This window comes from Heptranchias perlo, chromosome 10 (genome assembly GCF_035084215.1).
Source record: "Heptranchias perlo isolate sHepPer1 chromosome 10, sHepPer1.hap1, whole genome shotgun sequence".
Lineage (NCBI taxonomy): Eukaryota > Metazoa > Chordata > Chondrichthyes > Hexanchiformes > Hexanchidae > Heptranchias > Heptranchias perlo.
Genome location: NC_090334.1, coordinates 27,606,606 through 27,630,639, shown reverse-complemented (window position 1 = coordinate 27,630,639; position 24,034 = coordinate 27,606,606). Strand labels below are relative to the sequence as shown.

Below are 24,034 nucleotides of genomic sequence, written 5' to 3'. Positions count from 1 at the left end.
CATGTTGCTGTGGGGAAGTGCTGGAGAAGGTGCATAAGGAGGACAGTTAACTCTCATGTACTTCCTAGCCACTGGTGTAGAGCTGTATTGTTGGAGGCTTGGGAGTGAGTCATAAGCTTGGTTTGTGCATAAACTGGGAAGAAAATGTGGATGGGGGTAGGAAACAGAATCTCTCTTCTGGGAAGAGGAAAAAACAAAATTTCTGCCTTCTTTTCACAGTGATAGTTACTTTGCACGTGTGCGAGCAGTGGTGATGACCCGTGATGACTCGAGTGGAGGATGGGTGCCACTGGGAGGGGGCGGCCTCAGCTGTGTCACTGTCTTTAAAGTTCATCTGGATGAAAGTGGCTGTGATGATTTTCTTATCCACGGAGAAAGGCTCCGGGACAAAACGGTAGGAACTGATTTTTAAAAAATTATATAGTAATTTGTATTAATCTGTAGTCATGTGCTGAAACAATAATATTCAACATCTAATGAGTTATTAATAACATTACAGTGGATGGGGAGGGAATAAAGCCTCCATTTGCTGTAATCGGAATACATCATATATTTTTGTGGGTGTGTGTATATATATATATATATATATGTATGTATGTATGTATGTATTGTGTGCTCTTTGTGTAATGCTATTTTGTCACGCCAGGGAGGTTTATATTTTCTGTATACAGTCTACTCCTGTTAATTTAAAGTTCTTCATTTTTAAAAAAAAATCTAATTATCCAGTGTTGCAGATTGGACAATTTTAATAAAACAGCACAAGGGTATTATTGCATGATTTTAATTCAAATTGAGCAACTTCGAATTATGAAGCGTGGATTGTACTTTCATTGCCCTTGCCATTCAATCCTCCCAGCTCTGGAGATTTTTGATTTCAATGTAAGTGATGGTGTGATGCAGTGCACCTCATAACTTTCCCCTTCTGTTTGTTTTATTTTTCTCCTTGCATGATCTCTTTCTATCCCCATCATCTGAAAATTCAGCCCACCAGGCCCAATACCTCTCACCCTTCAGACACTACATGTATCTTGAAAATTACATGGGCCCCCCCCCCCCCCACTGACGGCCATTCTTGCAACCAAAAAGTTGGTCTTCGGGCTCTGCCACCTGAAAATGTGACCTCTTCCGTTAATCCACCCTCCAGCGGTCTCCAGGCCCATTCCCTCCCTCACCTTCCAGACACCACCTGAGGCCCAAAAAGTCACCCAGAGCAAAAAGACGGAGGAGAAAAAGCAGAGAGAGGAGACATCTTAAAATGATGAGAAAAATGCAAAAAGGGAACACAGAAAAAACCAGAAGAGGAACGGAGCAAGAATAACCAATTACACAGAGACACCAGGCAGACAAGTGTGTGTATGAATACATACATATATACATATTCATAAATGATATATTGAAAGTATTGCGTATACACTGTGCATTTCCTGTATCACTTGCTTCCTCTTACACTTCCCACCCCCGTACCTTTCCGTGTTGATGATATCCCTGTTACAAGGCTACGTGTCTGCTGACTCACAGAGTAACTCCACAGGAGATATGCTAATAATTAATTAAAAGTTTTGAGTCTGGCATGCACTTCCTGTGTCACAATTTAGTCATGTCTGGGTGTTGTGGCTCCCTGAAATACTTGTTTACAGCATTTCTTAAATAGCTTTTCTCATACCCTTCCTTCTGAGACTCCTGTTTTGCCACTGTGATCAAATCTTTTCCTTGGTCACTCCTGATTGGTCCACAAGCTCTCCTACTGCCAATTGTGTTAAAACTTTTTTAAAAATCTAATTTTGAATCTTTTTTACTTCCAGTTTCTTTTTGAGCATTTTTTCATTCAATCAATCAATTTATTGCCAGCCCACTCCTACTCAGGCTGCTATCTTATTAATTCATTCATGCCCAGCTTGTCTGTATGCTCCAATTCTTGATTTTTTAAAAACAAAATTGTCATTTTATTTCCTTTTTTAACTATTGAATCTCCCTTTTATTTAATAAGCCCGTTCCCAGCAAACATTGCTTTTATTTATGTTTAATTAATTTACTTGGGGGAGAGGAGGGGACCCCATTCTCTCAACCCCACCCAAGGTTTACATTGGTAGCTGACTAGCGAAGATTGATTTTATTTATTTTGTTAACTTCTGGAAAAAACATTCAGGCAGAAGGCCAGTTTTATTTAATTACTTTAGTTAAAGCCCATTCTGAACACTTTTTAAAGCTGCCAACACCTGACCTTTAATTTCCCAAAGCCCATTCTAAGGCTGAAGGCCACTTTTATTTATTTGGGAAGTGCTTTGTTTTCTATTGCCTGGCAGCCTGCCATGTTGCTGTTTTAATTTATTAGTTTGGGTGAAAGCATTTCTTTTCTGCTACTTTTATATCTAATACATCAATTTGGGGAAGCCCTCTTCCTGTTGTTCATGGTGCCTTCTAGTCCATTGAGCTGTTAATTAATTTGAGGGAAAGCCATTCATCCTGTCTCCTTATGGCTCCCTACGTTCACTTAGCCCCTGTTTTTCTCAGGTTCTCCATATCCATTCTTCCACCCAACTCTACTCCAGTTATATTTATTTCAAACTACATCCTTCAGTTCTTTCCCTTCCTACACTCTGCATCTATCATAAGACCATACGAGATAGGAGTAGGAGTAGGACATTCGGCCGCTCGAGCCTGCTCCACCATTTAATGAAATCATGGCTGATCTGATTTTTACCTCAACTCTACTTTCCCACCCTTTCCCCATATCCTTTGACTCCCTTGCTGATCAAAAATTTGTCTAACTCAGCCTTGAATGTATTCAATGACTCTGCCTCCACAGCTTTTTGGGGTAAAGAATTCCAAAGATTCACAACCCTCTGGGAGAAGACATTCCTCCTCATTTCAGTCTTAAACCGGTGACCACTTATTCTGAGACTATGCCCCCTAGTTTTAGATTCCCCCATGCGGGGTAACATTCTCTCAGCATATACCCTATCAAGTCCCCTCAGAATCTTGTACATTTCAATAAGATCTCCTCTCGTTCTTCTAAACTCCAATGAGTATAGATCCAACCTGTTCAATCTTTCCTCATAAGACACCCCTTCCATACCCGGAATCAACCTAGTGAACCTTCTCTGAACTGCCTCCAATGCAAATATGTCCTTCCTTAAATAAGGGCACCAGAATTGTACGCAGTACTCCAGGTGTGGTCTCACCAGCACCCTGTACAGTTGTGTAGCATGACTTCCCTGCTTTTATGATCCATCCCCCTAGAAATAAAGGCCAATATTCCGTTTGCCTTCCGGATTACCTGCTGCACCTGTATGTTGACTTTTTGTGTTTCATGTATGAGGATACCCAGATCCCTCTGTACTGCAGCATTTTGTAGCATTTCTCCATTCAAATAATATTTTGCTTTTTTATTTTTCCTCCCAAAGTGGATGACTTCACATTTTCCTACATTATATTCCATCTGCCAAATTTTTGCCCATTCGCTTAACCTGTCAGTATCCCTTTGCAGACACTTTGTGTGCTCATCGCAACTTGCTTTTCCACCTATCTTTGTATCATCAGCAAATTTGGCCACAAGACACTCTGTTCCTTCATCCAAGTCATTGATATATATTGTAAGTAGTTGAGGCCCCAGCACTGATCCCTGCGGCACCCCACTAGTTACAGATTGCCATTTTGAAAATGACCCTTTTATCGCAACTCTTTGTTTTCTGTTAGTTAGCCAATCCTCTATCCATGCCAGTATATTACCCCCAACACCATGAGCTCTTATCTTGTGCAGTAATCTTTTATGTGGCACCTTATCGAATGCCTTTTGGAAATCCAAATATACTGCATCCATTGGTTCCCCTTTATCCACCCTGCCCCTTACTCCCTCAAAGAACTCTAATAAATTTGTCAGACATGATTTCCCCTTCATACAATTAAGGAGAGTCAACATGGTTTTAATTTGAGTCTCCAAATGTCCTGCTACTGCTTCCTTAATAATGGATTCTAGCATTTTCCCAATGACAGATGTTAGGCTAACTGGTCTATAGTTACCTGCTTTCTATCTCACTCCCTTCTTGAATAGGGGTTTTACGTTTGTGGTTTTCCAATCTGCTGGGACCTTTCCAGAATCTAGTGAATTCTGGAAGATTACAACCAATGTATCCACTATCTCTGTAGCCACTTCCTTTAAGACTCTCTGATGCAAGTCATCAGGTCCAGGGGACTTGTCAGCCTTTAGACCCATTAGTTTACCTAGTACTTTTTCTCTAGTGATAGTGATTGTTTTTAGTTCCTCTCTCCCCTTTGCCCTTGATTTTCTACTATTATTGGTATGTTATTAGTGTCTTCTACTGTGAAGACAGATACAAAATATCTGTTCGATTCCTCTGCCATTTCCTTGTTTTCCATTATTATTTCCCCAGTCTCATCCTCTAAGGAACCAATGTTTACTTTAGCTACCCTCTTCCTTTTTATATACTTGTAGAAGCTTTTACTGTCAGTTTTTATATTTCTTGCTAGTTTACTCTCATCATTTATTTTCTCCCTCATTATTCTTTTAGTCATCCTTTGCTGATTTTTAAAGTTTTCCCAATCTTCGGGCTTACCTGTAATCTTTGCCATGTTGTATGCTTTTTCTTTTAACCTGATACCATCCTTTACTTCCTTAGTTAGCCATGGTTGGTTCACCCTTTTTGTGGCGTCTTTCCTCCTCACAGGGATATATTTTTGTTGCGAGTCATAAAATAACTTTTTAAATGTTTGCCACTGCTTATCCACCATCATACCATCTAATCTGTTTACTAGTCCACTTCAGTCAATTCCACCCTCGTTCCTTTATAATTGCCCTTATTTTAGTAGAATACAGTAGTTTCAGACCCAAGAACCTCGCTCCCAGACTGGATGTGAAATTCATCTCCCCCACTTCCCAATTCAATGTACTGCACCATGACTGCTTTCACACCTGATGCCCATTTTCAAATGTTTCCCAACTACCCAGCTTCCATATAGTTATTGCCTCAATATCTCCAACCCAAAAACCAAGCTTCTCACTCCCCACCTTAGCTGCCTCCTCTTTCAATACTTAGTACCCACTACCCTCAGTAACTCATACCCATTATCGTTTCTCATATGCTACCTACAACCCCATTATTACTTACTTCCACCATCAAAATTCTTACCACGCCACAACGCTCATCTTGATTATTGACTACCCTAATTCCTCAGATGTGTGTTTCCTCTATTCTTTTTTCTCCTTCACCCCAAAAATCCATCAGGGCTGCGCACATACATGCCCTCGTGCACCCTTGCTCTCGTGCATAAGAACATAAGAAATAGGAGGAGGAGTAGGCCGTCCAGTCCCTCGAGCCTGCTTGCCATTCAATCAGATCATGCCTGATCTTCGACCTCAACTCCACTTTCCCGCCCGATCCTCATATCCCTTGATTCCCTTAGTGTCCAAAAATCTGTCGATCTCAGCCTTGAATACATTCAATGACTCAGCATCCACAGCCCTCAGGTGGAGAATTCCAAAGATTCACAACCCTCTGAGTGAAGAAATCCTGCTCATCTCAGTCTTGATGGCCGACGCTGTATCCTGTGATTGTGCCCCCTAGTTCTGGACTCGCTAGCTAGGCGAAACAATCTCTCAGCATTTACCCTGTCAAGTCCCCTCAAAATCTTATATGTTTCAATGAGATCATCTCTCATTGTTCTAAACGCCAGAGAGTATAGGTCCATTCTACTCAACCCCTCTTCATAGGACAACCTTCTCATCCCAGGAATTAATCTAGTGAACCTTTGTTGCTCCGCCTCTAAGGCAAGTATATACTTCCTTAGATAAGGAGACCAAAACTGTACGCAGTATTCAAGGTGAGGTCTTACCAATGCCCTATACAACTGTAGTAAGACTTCCTTACTCTTCTACTCCAACCCCCTTGTAATAAAGGCCAACATGCCATTTGCTTTCCTAATTGCTTGCTGTATCTGCATACTAACTTTGTGTTTCTTGTCCCCAAATCCCTCTGAACACTAACATTTAATAGTTTCTCACCATTTTAAAATATAATCTGTTTTTCTATTCTTCCTACCGGCATTTTTACAGCTTTCACAAATAATAGCCACAGTACTCTCAACCTACAGTATTTCTTAACCATCAACTACTCACTATCCATTACTCTGTCTCTACTACCCTTACCCCAAAATATTTTAGTTTTCCCAATTTCTCACCACTTTCCCCCCCCACCCCACCCCCCAAACTATTTACTACCATGCAGTACACCTCACTTTGCAACTCCCACAGCACTTCCCAAATTAATGCCATTCCAACATCCCCATCCCAAAAACTGTATCCTCTCACTTAGACAGCAGCATGAGGAACACCAGCACACCATGCCTGCTTCCTTTTATAATGCACAATGTTCTCCAGCTTTCCAATGGCAAAGCAATGAGAGATCCACGAGTAATACATTAGAAGTTTTATAGCAGTCAATTCTTGTGTCATTTACTCCCTGTAGCACTTTCCCCGTCACACTTTGTTAGCAGGACTAGCCATTCATGGAGGATGCTTTTGCAATCCCTGCCATCCATTTTCCAAGAAGCAAAAAGTGCAAACTGAGCTTTGCTGTTTCAAAGTTTAAAAAATAAAACTTTTTAAAGCAGTTATATGTTTACTGTTCCACAGAGGCACTGAATGGAATCTGCATATTTATTTATGCTGCTGTGATATTATTTAAAGAAAAGAGTGTTTATTTTTCTGGGAACCAATGGTAAAACACTTAATTCAATGTTTGCATAAAGCTTAGAAACTTATACTGCCAGGATTGGAGCACCCTTCACTCCCTAGTGCTGTCAGATATGTGTTTCTTTTTTTTTCTTCTTCACCTCAAAAATTCACCAGGATTACCCTACTTCCCGCAACCGCACTCTCTCCCCATTGCTGCTGGATACCAGGGCCATGATTTTATCCCTGAAGTCGGGGGAGAGGGGGGGGGGGGGGGGGAGGGAATATCCGGGTTGGAGCTGGGATTCCCTCCCAGCTCCAACCTGGCAAAAAACGTGCCCAAACCAGACCCATCTTGGTGCGTGCGCTTCAGGAAGCCGGAAGCCGGAAGACCCGCCAGCAATTAAAGCCGGCGGAACGATATTTAAACCCACAACTAACGTCGTTAAAGTAGTTGAAATGGTGATTTATGTTGTTAGTGATGCAGGGAAACTATTTCAACGCTGCCTCAACGTGTTTCCCGTGCTATGTGAAGCACGCCATGGGAAAGTAGGTGGGTTGCAGCCGGCCGCCATTTGGCCATCTAAATCCCAGATGGGGGCAAAAGGTGAGTTATTACAGCAGGGCACTCAATTCTCTCAGACAAACTTTTGGCTGGGAGTTCTTTGTGTTTGGACTGAGCATTCTTGGTTCACAATCAGAATTGTTCTGTTTACACATATTTACCTACTTTTTGGACCCCCACAAACTGACATCAGGATGCGGGGGGCGCAATGGCTGCATTCACCAGTACATCAGAGGAGGAGGAATATCACCATCCTCGGCAGGCATGGCATGCAGTTCCGCCGCTTGCAGTTCCACAAGACAGAGGTGCACCACAGGGACCTGCACAAGAGCAGAGAGGAGAACAACAGAGGGCCCGACGACACAGGAGGCACTAACCTCGTGAGAGGCTCTACAGACCAAGGCTGAGCTTCCTGGACCTCTCTGAGGAGCAGCCTACGGAGGCTGAGAGTGAGTCGTCAGGTGGTTGCAAACATCTGCAGCCTTGTTCGTGCAGAGCTGCTCCCGGCTGAGCCTGGTGGCATTGCATTGCCCATCACTGTTAGTGACCACTGCCCTCAACTTCTTTGCCTCCGGATCCTTCCAGGGCGCCACTGGTGACATCGCCAGGGTTTCTTTCGTCTGCCCACAAGCGCATACGACAGGTCACCACCAATGGTTTGTTTCGCAGGGTATACCACTACGTCAACATCCCCACGGATGATATCAGCCAGGTGGAGAGGGTAGTGGGTTTCCACTCTCTGGCTGGCTTCCCATGGGTACAGGGTGCAATTGATTGCACACACGTAGCAATCCGAGCACCTCCACACGAGCCAGGACTCTTCGTCAACAGAAAGGGATATCACTCCATCAACACTCAGCTCGTTTGCGACCACCAGAAAAGATTTCTTCACGTGCCAGATTCCCTGGCAGTTGCCATGATTCCTTCATTTTGTGGGAATTCAACATCCTGGCCCTCTTCCACGCATCAACAGACTCAAGGGCTGGCTCTTCGGAGACAAGGGATACCCCTGCACACATGGCTCATGACACCTTTGTGAAACCCCGTCAGCGAGGCACAGTGTCAATACAACGACAGACGTGGTGGCGATGTGACTGTCATTGAACATGCGATAGGACTGCTGAAGATGCGATTTCGGTGCCTGGATCGGTCTGGGGGAGCGCTTCAATGCGCACCAGCGAGAGTGGGTAGAATTATTGTCGTCTGTTGCGTCTTGCGCAACAGAGAGGGTTACCGGTGGATGAGGCCCCATGCCCTCATCCACAATCCACATCTGCCATCAACATTGAGGACGACGATGAGAAACCCGTTGGCCGAGCAGTGGCTCACCTGGCTGCTCGTGAGGCCAGGGAGTCACTAATATTTGAATGATTCTCATAAGGACATCTGCAGAGTGAGGATAGTCCAGTCCTCAGACCACCTGGAATGAACACCACTAAAACCAGCCTCACCTTCTCCCCCCATCCCCGCACAAAACAGTCCTACAACTACGCATACACTCACTGTAAACGCACCCACTGGGTGGCATCGAGTCTCTCCATTCATGATGAAGCACATGAAAGGGCGCTATCACGAAAGGGACTCAAGAATGGGCAAGACATGGTAGTAGTGGTGAGAATACTAACATTTAACGTAAATTTAACAAAAAACAAATATAAATGAAAAACATAAGTCTGTCAGGCACCCTTGTGTATACTCTTCGTGATCACAAAACCTTAGCCTTTCACTTCCTACTACTTCTATGTGGTGCATCCCCTGTAGCTGCAGCAGAGGTAGTGGCAGGTTGCTCATGTTCATGCCCTGACTGTTGAGATGCTTTGGACCTATGCCTTCTAGGTTTTGGAGCCCCTGAGGGCCCCGCCAAAGACTGCTTCTCCTGCACCTGTGCTGGGGCAGACTCAGTCACCTGGAGAAGAGGCAGCATTGTGGGTATTGGTTGAGGTGGGGGGGGGGGGGCGCAGCAACGGTTGAGATGTGGGAGCGCTTTGAGTGGTGTCCCATTTCGCCAGCATCCATCTCCTGGGCCAGGGCCACATCACCCCTACCACCCTGCTGGACAACAGTTTAGAGGACACATGTGATGCCTTGTAAACCCACTTGTAAAGTATCTGTCTGCCTGTTTAAAGAAGCGGAATGTTGTTCACCCTGAGTCCTCATGGTCGTTGACAGGGCCTAAATGGACTCATTTGTGAGCCGTGCTTGAAGCTCAATGGAGGCTAGCCGTCTCTCCATCGCAGACATTCCTGCACATACCTGTGCCAGCAGTCCACTAATGCAGGAGTTGGACTCCTCCATCCTCGCTGCTTTTGTGGAGAGTGTGGGTGGGACCTGTTCCAGTACCTTGCAAATTTGCTTCTGTCCCTCGATCGTTTTTCTTTTTAAAGGATGGCCCCCGGGATTCTGCGTCCAGCTGAGCAGAGCCCGGAGAGGAGTGCACCCACTGACGCGGACTCTCCACAGCTGCCCCTGCCACCAGTGCATGCTCGTGCTCACTTGTGTGTGGTGACTCACCAGGTGCCAACCCAACTAACTGACTACTAGGACCCACCGAGTTGTGAGTATCTGCGCTGGTAGATGGCTCACCTAAGATGTGACGGTTAGCCCTCAGAGGCCTGGAGCTCCTCTGAGGAATCGCCCTCTCCCGTCACTTTGGTCGCTGATGAGCCTGTAAGAGAACAGAAGGCAATAGAACCATAGTAAAAGTTACAGCACAGAAGGGGGCCATTCAGCCCATCGTGTCCGCGCCGGCTCGAAGAACAACCAGGTGCCCATTCTTATCCCACCTTCCAGCACCCAGTCCGTAGCCCTGCAGCTTACAGCACTTTAGGTGCAGGTCCAGATATTTTTTTTTTAAAGAGTTGAGGGTCCCTGCATCTACCACCAATTCGGGCAGCGAATTCCATACACCCACCACCCTCTGGGTAAAAAAGTTTTTCCTCATGTCCCCTCTAATCCTTCCACCAATCAGCTTAAATCTAAGACCTCTAGTTCTTGAACTCTCCGCTAGGGGAAACAGGTACTACTCTATCTAGGCCCCTCATAATTTTGTACACCTCAATCAAGTCTCCCCTCAGCCTCCTCTGCTCCAAGGAAAACAACCCCAGCCTATCCAATCTCTCCTCGTAGCTGCAATTTTCAAACCCTGGCAACATTCTTGTAAGTCTTCTCTTCATTCTCTCCAGAGCAATTACGTCCTTCCTGTAATGTGGTGAACAGAACTGCGCACAATACTCCAGCTGTGGCCTCACCAGCGTTTTATACAGTTCCATCATTACACCCCTGCTTTTGTATTTTATTCCTCGGCTAATAACGGAGAGCATTCCGTATGCCTTCTTCACAACCTTATCTACCTGTACTGCCACCTTCAGGGACCTGTGCACATGCACTCCAAGGTCTCTCACTTCCTCTACCCCTCTCAATATATTCCCTTTTACTGTTTGCCCTCCCTAAGTGCATTACCTCACACTTCTCCGGGTTGAACTCCATTTGCCATTTTTCCGCCCACTCCACCAACCTATTGATATCTTCTTGGAGTCTACAGCTATCCTCTTCACTATCAACTACATGGCCAATTTTTGTGTCGTCTGCAAATTTGCCAATCATGCCCCCTACATTCAAGTCCAAATCGTTAATATATACCACAAACAGCAAGGGACCCAACACTGAGCACTGTGGCACACCACTGGAAACGGATTTCCATTCGCAAAGACATCCATTGACTTTTACCCTTTGTTTCCTGTTACTGAGCCAATTTTGGATCCAAATTGCCACATTTCCCTGTACCTTTCTGACCTGTCTGCCATGTGGGACCTTGTCAAATGCCGTCCTAAAATCCATGTAGACAACATCCACTGCACTACCCTCATCAATCCTCCTTGTCACTTCCTCAAAGAATTCAATCAGATTTGTAAAGCATGACCTACCCTGAACAAATCCATGCTGACTATCCCTGATTAAACCATGCCTTTCCAAGTGACAGTTTATCCTATCTCTCAGTATTGATTCTAATAGTTTGCCCACCACCGGGGTAAGACTGACCGGCCTATAATTGTTCGGCCTTTCCCTCGTACCCTTTTTAAACAATGGTACTATGTTTGCAGTCTTCCAGTCCTCCGGTACCTCCCCTGTATCTAGTGAGGATTGGAAAATGATCCTCAGAGCATCCGCTATTTCCTCCCTGGCTTCCTTCAATAGCCTAGGAAACAATCCATCTGGCCCTGGTGACTTATCAACTTTCAAGGATTCCAGTTCCTCCAGTACTTCCTTTCTCATTATGTTTACCTTATCCAATATTTCACACCTCTCCTCTTTAACTACTACGTCCAGATCATCCCTTTCCCTTGTGAATACGGAGACAAAATATTCATTTAAAACCCTACCCACGTTCTCTGCTTCTACACACAAGTTACCCTTATCATCCCTGATAGGTCATACCTTTTCCTTAGCTATCCTCTTGTTCTTAATGTACTGATAAAACATCTTTGGGTTTTCTTTAATCTTACTAGCAAATATTTTTTCATGTCCTCTCTTTGCTTTCCTTATTTCCTTTTTTACGTCATCCCTGTACTTTCTATACTCCTAGGCTTTCTGCAGTATTTAGTTTTCTTTTTCTGCTTTATCATGCCCCGTATGCTTCTAGACAACCAGGGAGCTCTAAATTTGGCAGTGCCACCCTTTTTCCTTTGAGGGGACATGTCTGCATTGTACCTGTAGAATTTCACTTTTTAGTGCCTCCCATTGGTTTGCCACTGATTTCTCCAAGTAGTTGTGTCCAGTCCACTTCTGCCAAATCACCTTTTAGTTCTGTAAAATTTGCCTTCCCCCAATTTAAAACGTTTACTCCTGATTTAACTCTGTCCTTTTCCATAATAATGCTAAAACTAACTGAATTGTGGTCACTATCCCCCCAATATGGTCACCCACTGTCACTTCACCCACTTGCCCATCTTCTTTTCCCAGGACTAAATCTAGAATTGTATCCCCTCTTATTGAGCTTGTCACATACTGGCTAAAAAAAAGTTCTCCTGGACACTGATCAAGAATTTTGCACCCTCTGTGCCCCTCACACTGTTTGAATCCCAGTTGATGTTCGGGCAGTTGAAGTCCCCTACTGTTGTTGCCCTCTTTTTGCATTCAGAAATTTGTTTACATATTTGTTGTTCTATCTCCCTTTCGCTATTCAGGGGCCCATAGTACACTCGTAGTAGTGTGACTGCCCTTTTTTTATTTCTTAGCTCAACCCATATGGCCTCGATTGATGATCCATTTAGCATATCATCCCTTCTCACAACTGTGTAATTGATTCTTTAACCAATAATGCTAACCCCCCCCTCCTTTTTCGTCACCCACTCTATCCTGCCTGAAAACTCTATATTCAGGGATATTGAGCTGCCAATTATCCCCCTCTTTAAGCCAGGTTTCCGTTATAGCAATGATATCATGCTGCCATGTGTTCATCTGTGCCCTTAGCTCATTTGCTTTGTTTGTAATACTCCTTGCATTGAAGTATATACCCTTTAACTCCGTCAAATTTCTGTGCTGAACACTATTTAACCTTTGCTTCTTTTGCCTTTGAGTCGCTAACTACATCACTAACTGCTTTTCTACAATATTAAGAATCATTACAGATGTAATGTTGCGGTGAGCATACTGAGATGTTCAACATGCCAATTATTATTAACATCAATTCATGTTGTGTGTGATGAATGTTAAAGTTGTGTCACCAGACGTTTGTGGGGTGCCTGTCTTGCATGTATATCTGTTATTGTAATAATTATGTGCAATGCATTATCAAGGCTACAGGCTTATGTTGAACAAATAAGTCAAATTCCTCCATTATATTCTGGGATGTTCATTAGTGCTTTAATTGAATTCCATGACTCTGGCTATTATTTGTGAACGCTGTAAATATGCACAAGAGCAAGGGTGCGCGAGGAAGAAGAACGTGCAAAAGAAAGGGAGTGATTTACCAGCGTTTTTAATTTTTTTTTTAAAAATCCCGTACTTTTTCAGGACAGGCACTCGACAGTGTGGCTGATCTGCAGGGCTTCCTCCTCCGCTTCTGTGAGGACCACTATTTGTTGTGGCCCCCCTTCAGTCCTCGCCCTCTCCAGTGTATTTTTGCACTCTCTTCTCCTTCAAGTGGAGAAAGTACAGACGTGTGAGTGAGTGATGAAGTGGTCAGCCGATGAATTGCTTTAGGTGAGGCTGACCATGAAAGAGATGCATCAGAGGGTGACTATCAGACAGAGACACCACATTGGATCAGGATTGGGGTGAATGGTAGTGGTGGGTTCACAAATGGGCAGGTGAGGAAGAGCTGAGGATGTTAATTAAGTTGAAGATGACCCTTAAGTGGGTGTGAGGAGTGATGTGATGGGGTAGTCTTGGCAGTGCAGAATGAGTTGCAGGGGGGAGGGGTGATGTGCACCATGGAATGCAGGAGAATCAGTAAGTGTACTTACTTTTGCTGACCTAGTTAGGTCGTTGAGGCACTTCCTGCACTGGACCCAAGTGCAGGAGATGTTGCTCCTGCTGGTGACCTCCTCTGCCACCTCAAGCTAGGCCTCCTTGATGGCAGAGGCAGGGTGCTTCCTCCTGTCTGCAGGGTACAATATTTCCCTCCTCCTCCTCACCCCAGCCAGCAGCATCTCAAGTCAGGCATCACTAAATCTTGGAGCTGGCTTGCCCCTCTGCTGCTCTATTCTGCCTAGTTCCTCCTTTGTCTAGCAAAAGCCATTGATGCAATGGCCCTTTAAATACAAACACTCCAGCTGACAGCTGGTCATGCGGGTGTGCAATCCGCCTGCTGCGCAGCTTTCAGACGGCAAACCCGGAACCAGCGTTAAAGGCCATCAATAAAGTCGCGATTGCGTGGGGCAAGGTAGGGATTTATTTTTTGGGTGTCCCACGCGGCCATTGGCCCCTTGCCCCCCCCCCCCCCAACCCCAGCTGCCATCCCACCGACATTAAAATCATGCGCTGGGTACCTACCAGCAGTCTAGTACATCTTGACTTGTACCCTTGGTGTTGAAAAGGTAGGGGACATTTTTTTTAAAAAATTAAAAACAGTGGTAAATCAGTCCTTCTTTTGCACGTTCGTTCTTCCTCGCGCACCCTTGCTCTTGTGCATATTTACGGCTTTCACAAATAATAGCCGTGGAATTCAATGATTAAAGCGCTAATGAACATCCCAGAATATAATAATAAAAGAATTTGACTTATTTGTTCAACATGAGCCAGTAGCCTTGATAATGTATTGCACATAATTACAGTAACAGATATGCATATAATAGTGCCATTATTGTCAGAAACATCCCACACAGAGGAGGGAGAATAAATAAATAAGGGAACAGACATGAACCATTGGGTTGAGGGTGGGGTGGAGGGGAGGGTAAGGGGAGGGATTAGGATGGGTAGTTGAAATGACTGGTTTTGAGAAGGTTTTTAAATGTGGAGAGTTGGAGTGATATAGGGGAATCCCATAGTGTTGGGCTAAGGCAACTGAAAGCTTTGTCACCAATGGTGACGTGAATAGATGGGCATAGCATAACACCCCTATTGTATCATGGGATGCCTTCTATAGAAGTGATGTTGATCACAGTATCAGGATATACTGCTTTATAATGGTAAGCATGTTATGCATTGTAAGATGCAATGTATTATCAGGGCCACTGATGTACATTACTGAGCAAATCAAATTCGGTTTTTATTCCATTTTTCCTGGTGCTTTGGGGTTAACTTTATAGATTTTTATTCAGTGAAAACCGTAAATAAATGGCCCTCTTTTACAATAGTGGCGATAAATCAAATAATTAGGAGCACTGAGTAGGGAAATGAATTAATTATGGTGGTGAATCAAACAAATTGAGGTATGGAACAGGGGAAAAATTAGTTTAATTATTAGGATTAACCAAGTAAATTGGGGTGGGAAATGGGGCAAGAAAATAATTTTGAAATAGCAGGTGTCTTCTGTGGTGTGGACTTCTTGGCCAGCACATGCTACAATGGTGAATGAACTAAACGGGGCTATAAATAAATTAATCTTCTCGGCCAGTGTGGGCAGTGGTGGTGAATCCAAGAAACTGAGTCATGAGAAATGAACATTTTATTGGAATGAAACCATAAATGGGAATGGGGTAAAGAACAGTGCAAGAAATAAATGAATGAAATAAGAGGCTTCTCTGTGCCAGACCGCCAATAATGGCATCAAAGCAGACTTCTTGGGTTGTGGCAGTGGGGAGATAAAGAGAACATTAATTATTCATTGCCCTGTTATGTTAATATTTTCATGAAATAGTAGGTTTGGATAGTGGTGGAGGCTCCTCGCACAGCAGAGAGATAAATAAAATGGAACAGGGAGATAAATAGAGGAAAATTTGAGTTAATACTAAAAGATTAATGGAACAAGCTTCTCTGGTGAGATTAATCGGAAGGAACAAAAGTTTAGATTGAATTCAGATTGCATGAAAAGTAACTTGCAAATTGAGCTGGTGATATCTGTTGGTCTCAACAAAATTAGAATAAGTAAGAAGAGACTTGGTCAAATGGACAGAAAGACCAATGAGAATTAAATGGAAGAAAATAGCTCTTAGGCTGTTTTTAAAAAGAAGTACTTCGAAGCATGGCTGAGACAGCTTGACAGCGAAAATATGACATCAGATGCATATCTCCCATGGTGAATTGGAGAACATGCAATTTTATAACACTAGGAATGTTATGGATTACCAGGGCCACTGATTAGTGGACTGAATTGTGTATTTGAATCCTTGGGTGTCTTTGTTCGTACTCACCTTTCAAAGTCTGTCCATTAAGTGTATAGTCCCGTGCCTTGTGTTTTTTCTCCCAAATTGTATTACTTCACACATGGAAAAGTATGGGCTAATAAATGAAAGTCAGCATGGATTTGTTAAAGGAAAATCGTGTTTGACTAACTTGATTGAGTTCTTTGATGAAGTAACAGAGAGGGTTGATGAGGGTAGTGTGGTTGATGTGTATATGGACTTTCAAAAGGCATTTCATAAAATATCACATAATAGACCTTGTTAGCAAAATTAAAGCCCATGGGATTAAAGGGACAGTGGCAGTGTGGATATAAAATTGGCTAAGGGACAGAAAGCAGAGTATTGGTGAATGGTTGTTTTTCAGACTAGAGGGAAGTATGCAGTGGTGTTCCCCAGGGGTCAGTGTTAGGACCACTGCTCTTTTTGATATATATTAATGACCTGGATTTGGTTATACAGGGTATAATTTCAAAGTTTGCAGATGACAAGAAACTCAGAAATGTAGTAAACAATGTCGAGGATAGTAACAGACTTCAGGAGGAGATACAGACTGGTGAAATGGGCAGACACATGGCAGATGAAATTTAACGCAGAGAAGTATCGAGTGATAAATTGAGAAGGTTGTTAAAAAAAGCATATGTGATCCTGGCTTTATTAATAGAGGCATAGAGTACAAAAGCAAGGAAGTTATGCTAAACCTTTATAAAACACTGGTTAGGCCTCAGCTGGAGTATTGTCTTCAATTCTGGGCACCATACTTTAGGAAGGATGTCAAGGCCTTAGAGAGGGTGCTGAAGAGATTTAGTAGAATGGTGCCAGGGATGAGGGACTTCATTTATGTGGAGAGACTGGAGAAGCTGGGGCTGTTCTCCTTCGAGCAGAGAAGGTTAAGGGGAGATTTGATAGGGGTGTTCAAAATCATGAATAGTTTTGACAGAGTAAATAAGGAGAAACTATTTCCAGTGGCAGAAAGGTCAGTAACCAGAGGACACAGATGTAAGGTGATCGGCAAAGGAGCCAGAGGCGACATGAGGAAACATTTTTTTACGCAGCAAGTTGTAATGATCTGGAATGCACTGCCTGAAAGGGTGGTGGAAGCAGATTCAGTAGTAACTTTCAAAAGGGAATTGGATAAATACTTGAAGGGAAAAAAAATTGCAGGAGAATGGGACTAATTGGATGGCTCTTTCAAAGAGCTGGCACAGGCACGAATTGCCGCCTCCTGTGCTGTACCTACTATGATATGATATGTCCATGTTAAATTGCACCTGCTACCTGCCCATCCATTCGACTAACTTGTCTATGCCTCCCTGAAGACTTTTACAGTCCTCCACACTGTTTGCCAAACCTCCTAATTTTGTATTGTCAGCCAATTTTGAGAATGTTTTTTATATTCATATATCATAACATACCCATTCACCCTCTGTGTCCTGCCTGTCAGCTAGTTTTCTATCAATACTGTTACATTTCCTCTTGTAACATATGCCAAAGTTTTTCTAAAAACCTCCTGTAATATATTTTATTGAACACTTTCTGAAAATCCATGTGCATTACATCAACCTCATTCCCATTATCCAGTCGGTCATTTCTTCAAAAAAAGATTCTGTTAAATTTGGTCAAAAACGACTTGCCTTTAACAAATCTGTGCTGGCCGTCCTTGATCTAACCCATATATTTCTAAATGTTTACTAATTTGATCTTGAAGTATAGATTCTAAGAGTTTTCCCACAACTGATAAGACTAGTTGTTCTATAATTACCTGGTTTATCCTTCTTTCCCCTTCCTGTTACAAGAACTACTCCCCTGTCGCATGGCACAATTTGCATATTTAAGGAGTATTGAAAAATTGAACTTTTCAAGGAAATTGGTGTACAGGCAAAGGGAATGCAATGGAGGGTGAATATATGGATTTTAAGATGTCCTATAAAAGCCACGCAAGAGAATTGTTACAGAAATTAAGGCACGTGCAATTAGAAACTGTAGCTCCATGGACAGAGGGGTGGCTGGGAACAGGACAGGGGTAATGAATATTTTCTGGACAGACAGGATGTGGTTTGTCTTGGGGACCTATGGGACTTATTTTGTCACAATTTGCATAAATGGTTTGAATATGGGCACGAGGAATAATATCAAAGTTTGCTGATGCCAAATTAGGGGCTTGACAAACTGAGGAACATTGCAAGGCAGATTTGCTGTGTGGGTGGATCAGTGATGTTCATTGCAGAGAAATGTGAAGTAATAAATTATGGGGAGAAAGAACAAAGAAATAGTATACCCTAAATGACGAGATTAACAGTGAAAGAACAGAGAGGGTGCAGATACATAGAGCATTAGAAGTGGGAGTGCCGGTAGAAAAGGCCATAAAGACAAATGAGGTTCATAGTCTTTTCTCATCTTGCAATTGCTAAGGTCCATCTAATTCATCTTCTAACAACCTGTTGCATCATACAGTGATAATGGAGTTGTTGATTAATCATGGCAATCAATCTCTTATTCATTAGTCTATAACAGACCCAGAAGTGACACAAGGAAAACCCCAGTGGTGGAGAGCTTTGGGAACCATAGGTCCAAAGTCACTTTCTTCTTAAGCATGCTACACTTATCACATGTCTCAAATTACTCATATTCTGATTCCCCAAATGTTATTTTCTGGATTTTAGATATAGGGGCATTGAATACAAAAGCTAGGCAGTGATGTTGATTTTATACAAAAATTTGTTAGGTCACAATATTGCATGAGGTTCTAGGCATCCCATTATGGAGAGGTTATTAAAGCCATGGAAAGGATATCTGAGAGATTCACTAGAATGCTACCAGGAATGACAGGTTTTAGTTATAAAAGACTCACATAATTAGGGCTTTTCTCCCACTGGAACAGAGAAGGTTAAGGGGCAAACAAATCTAATATAGATTTTCAAAATTATGAACAGTTTTGAAAAGGTAAAGCGAAAGATTGTTTCCACTGGTTGGCAAAGCAATAACAAGGGGGTATAAATTTAGGATTGACATAGAAAATCAGCAGAGGAAGTTAGACTTATTTTACAGCATTGAAAGCTTTACCACAAAGGCCTATTGAGGCAAAGACTGTATCATGTAAAAGGGAATTGGATTGGATTTGAAAAAGGATATACAAGGCATCAGTATTGGAGTAGATAACTGGTTAGGAGCTAGCACTGGCACAGGTACTATGGACTAAAGTCCTCCTCTGTGCTGTAATTTCTACAATTCTGCATTACATGAGAAGCATAAGGTTTGTAAAGTATTAATTTGCAAGTGTTTTGCCACCAAATGATCCTAGTGTACTTAATAATTAATTTATATCAAGACTTGATATTTTTGAGATTCTTATCAATGGGAGAATACTGACCCATCCTGGCCCTTTTTACCATTCAAAAGACCAAGTCCTAAAGGACCTAATTTATACATATTATACAGTACATCTCTAAAAGGCTACAAAACTCACTTTCACAGGTTATAAGCTGGACTGACCAAATGTTCTTAAGGGGAAGTTAGAATGTGCTTAAGGTTATTTGTAGTGCCTCATTTGTGTAGGCTCAGTTCTAAAATCTGCATAGAAAAAATAATTTAAAAAAAAATCTGTCTTGAGCTTTTAACATTTCTTTGCAAACTGGATCTTCTGATCTAGAATGATTAAATCTGGCACTTTTGTGTTCTCAATTTATCACATGCCAGATTGGGGGGATGGTGGTTTGTATTTTTTTGATAGTGTGCACTAATCTACTACTTCTCTGGTTTGATTCTTGAGAGGAACAAATGTGTGTAATGGTCATCTGCTTTTATTTGATGGATATACTCTTCGCATCTAAAAAGTTATCCTAAAAAAAAGCATATGCCAAGTATTGGACAGTCATTCTGTAGACAAAAAGATAGTCTGAAAATCCCACTTTTTTAAAAAAAAAAGGAATAGCATAACTGGGTACAACCATAACTAGGAGAGGATCCATCAAAATTTAGTCTGATATTACTGAAAGAAATTGTACTGTAAATGTGACCCAATGGGCATTGTACAGATTTACCATGTCTTAATGCATGCTGCAGTAAGTGACTGGTAGCTCTGTACAAGGGAGAGAACTCCATAGGTATAAATTGTGTATGAAGCTTCGCCAGTGGAATTCTGAGACTTCATTGGATTCATTCATAATGTTGATTAGCAGCTGCAATACCCCTGGTGTTTTTTTAAGTGCTAACAACTCATAGTGCTGCTCCAATCATAATCTTAGAGACATTCATAACCCATCAACACCTCTGATGATGGAGAGTATGGGTTTTACCATGCCATTGGTTTGCATGAACTTAGATTGTACTGAATCCTGGAGCAAAAGTGGAATTTCTATGGACGTATGTGTATTTTGCAGAACTCTGAAGTTGGTGACAGTGACAAATACGGCCAACCTTTCCTGAAGATACCCACTTATGTGCCTTGTTTCTAGTCATTGTTGATAGATGTTTGCACTAGTACAGATTATATGTAATAACTTGGCAAAGGAGCTTCAAATTGGTCACTGAAGAGAGTTTTACAGTGTTTCATAGATGTGACTGAGTAACATCAATCAACTTTTCTTGACACTTACTGACTTGTTCTTCTTGACACTGGAAATATACTGATAATTTGCCTGCCTGCAGGCTACTGTTCATCTTTCAGATGAAATTTAATCATTGTGTACAAAGTGTTGTCATCATTTATTCATTTGGATTCTTTATGCCCTCATAGATAAAATTGTAGGATTATGAATTCTGATGTCAAGTTTGTGAAAGGAGTTTGAAAAATAGGGTTTCTTCTCTGCTTAGGTGCAGTCATGACTCTTAATCTTGGTGGTGAACTTGAATTAGATGTAGGTTACGCGGGCAACATTGACCTGACGATAAAGCTACTAATACAATTTGACATGGGTATCTTTAGAGAAGCTACGGTTGCTTTCCAGGATGTTATAACATGCTACTTTGCGTGGTTAAAAATCTTCAGCTTGCTGCAATGCTTATAGGCTTTTTGGAAAGCGGTTTATTTGGGGACCAGGCCAAAGCAACTAATGAGAGATTTTAAAAAGCACCATCAAAGCATATGAGAAATGCCAGTTATGTCTGTGAAGTGACCACATCATCAGATACAGCATTAGGCTGTATTCAGCCATGAAACGTTCATCCTTTCGGACCACTCTGGAGGGGGGTAAGAGTCCATTCCCAGGACTTAATTGTCCATACTACGATCTTGGGGAGGGAAGTAGAAAGGCTGCTACTTCTATTCGTCTTCACCTTGATCCAGTGAATCCCAATCACAATTTCCCTGTTACCGGAATAGACTACAAGGAGAGAGGGTGGGTGGGTGATGGGGTGCTGCTTCTCCCCTTCACAGAGCAGCACCAAATTTCTTCAAATGCATGGATGATGGAGCCCTCAAAGGAGGATTATGCTTATCACTATGGCTTGGGTTTTAAAACCCTGTTTTCCCATTCAATGATTAGTAACAGATTATCCACTTCTCACTACTGAGCAAATAGCTGTGACCAATGAAGTTCCTTCGGGGTGGTCTGTTAACTCTGCTGATGGTAATATAAAGTCTGAATTATGTGGAATAACAATGTTTGGAGAGGGAAGTCATTCAGAGATGCATAGGTACATAGCAACTAAACTGATGGATAATGCATTGCATTTAAAATAGAGAAACATTTAAGGTAATGTGTATCGGTACTGAAAAGAGGAAACTTAATTAGTGACGCAGATGTTGGAGTTTTTAAGGAACTGGGAAGGGAACTAAAAAAAAAATTGAAATGACTTATGACTGGAGTAGCAGCTGTCAATTGTAGAATAGACTGTCACCTTGTGCAGTAACTGTGAGCTGCTTCAGATCGTTCAAGACAAGTGCCATGTCCCTGATTGTATCCCTCCACTCCCTATTAAAAGGCAGCATCAATGTAGGAGAGAGCTGAGATATGTAGAGTTAAATGATGGTACGTTAAACAGACTGTACTTGAGGAATAGTAGACCTAAAAGTGAATCTTGTTTCCTTAATTATAGCAAATGAAATATTTTTCAGAGACATATTTTCAGATAGGATTATTGATGAACTGTTAATCCTCTAAAATTATTTTTAAAAATTCTCCTATCTGCATGGATGTTCTTCGCCATCCTTTGACATTGCTTGCCTCTGGTAAAACCATTTTTGAAACAGTTCCTGGAAGGCATTAGTGTTTTGGTTGACTAGCCCACTAATATTTTTCTCTCTCTCTCTACCTCATCCCCTTCAGAAAAATCCTTTGCCTCAGTTAGTACCTTCCCCATGCAGTCTGGCTAAGTTTTGAAACTGTGGGTAACCACAAGGGGAGAATCCCATGTCCTGACATTGCATGTAGTGCATCATTATGCTGTACATCTGGGCTGCAGCTGGAATCTTTTTGATGTGGTCTAAAATCATTTCCTGGCAGAGGCTGGAGACAGGAAGCTCATCTTTAAACCAAGTGTAGATGTAGAGAAAAGTTCATAAAAGACTGTCAGGTAAGGAACACTAGGGTTCAGAGATAATATCTTCTACCACAAAGTCTCCAATGAATTATTTAACCTAGTTCCTAAAGTTTGATGTGCCCTGTACTAAATCTAGATCAAGTGTTTAGATTTGATCAAATGACTAATCTTTGAGAATAGAGGGAAGAAATTCTATGTAATGTTCCCAATTTATTAATTTAAGCATAAAGGATAAGATAGGGCATGAACTAACAAATATATTAAAAATAGTCTGCTTGTGGCCTAACTGCAGAACTGTTTAAAGATAATACTTGAGTGATCTATGATTGTTGAGTGGTGAATTGAATATTGGTAGTATTAATGGCCTGCTGCCACGTGACATGAAACTAGGCAAGCTTTGGTATTTTGATAAACAAAGCTCCATATGTTCCTTTTGAATATGGTTCAGTACTGACCACTTGTTAAGCTAAATGGGCATTAAAGTATAAACAATGACTATATATGACATCGAAGACCTAAACAGGGTTCAAACAAATAAATTCCCCAGGAGTAGGTGGTACTTAACCCAAAGTAGTGAGAGACATAAGAGAGGAGATTTGTGAAGCACTGACCATCATTTGAGGAAGTCAGTGGATGCAGGGAAGATACCAGAAGATTAGAAACAGGCTAATGTGTCCATATTGAAAAAGGGTGACATAATAGAACCATTAATCATGCTTCCATTCTGTGTCAAATAATAGAATTGATTATCAGGAGTAAATTCCTGTAACCCCCGGGGTTCAGCATCTGTGTCCAGTTGAGCAGAGCCTGGAGAGGAGAGCGCCCACCGACGCAGACTCTCCACAGCTGCCCCTACCACCAGTGTCTGCTCGTGCTATCTTTTGTGTGGTGATTCACCAGGTGCCAACCCAATTAACTGACTACTAGGACCCACCGAGATGTGAGTATCTGCGCTGGTGGATGACTCACTAAGATGTGACGGTGGGCCCTCAGAGGCCAGGAGCTCCTCTGAGGAACTGCCCTCTGAAGGGCCTGTCAGAGAACAGAAGGCAATATTAAGCATCATCACAGATATGTCTAGTTGCGATGAGCATACTGAGGTGTTCAACATGCCAAGCATTCTTAAGATCAATTCATGTTGTGTGTGATGAATGTTAAAGTTGCGTCACCAGAAATATGTGGGGTGCCAGTCTCAGCGTCCCTGACGGACAGGCACTCAAGGGTGTGGCTGATCTGCAGGACGTCTTGCTCTGCATCTGTGAGGACCACTATTTGTTGTGGCCCCCCTCCAGTCTTTGCCTTCTCGTGTGCATTCTGAGCTCTCTTCTGCAATGGGAGAAAGTACAGACGTGTGAGTGAGTGATGGTGAAGTGGTCAACCGATGAATGCATTGCTTTGGATGAGGCTGACTGTGAAAGAGGTGCATCAGAGCGTGAGTATGAGACAGAGACATCACAATGGATGAGGATTGGGGTGAGTGGTAGTGGTGGGGTGAATAATGGGGAGGTGAGGAAGTGTTCA

The 24,034-nt window shown here is 42.4% G+C and overlaps 1 protein-coding gene across 4 annotated transcripts in view; it reads left to right on the top strand.

Annotated features, from left to right (window-relative positions):
- The window catches only part of spred1 (sprouty related EVH1 domain containing 1), a 107,075-nt gene that overhangs the window by 25,402 nt on the left and 57,639 nt on the right, over positions 1 to 24,034 (top strand). For all 4 annotated transcript variants that reach the window (XM_067991375.1, XM_067991374.1, XM_067991371.1 and 1 more), the window contains exon 2: positions 220 to 394. In XM_067991375.1, the coding sequence (XP_067847476.1) occupies positions 220 to 394 (175 nt within the window). The remainder of the gene's footprint in view (positions 1 to 219; positions 395 to 24,034) is intronic.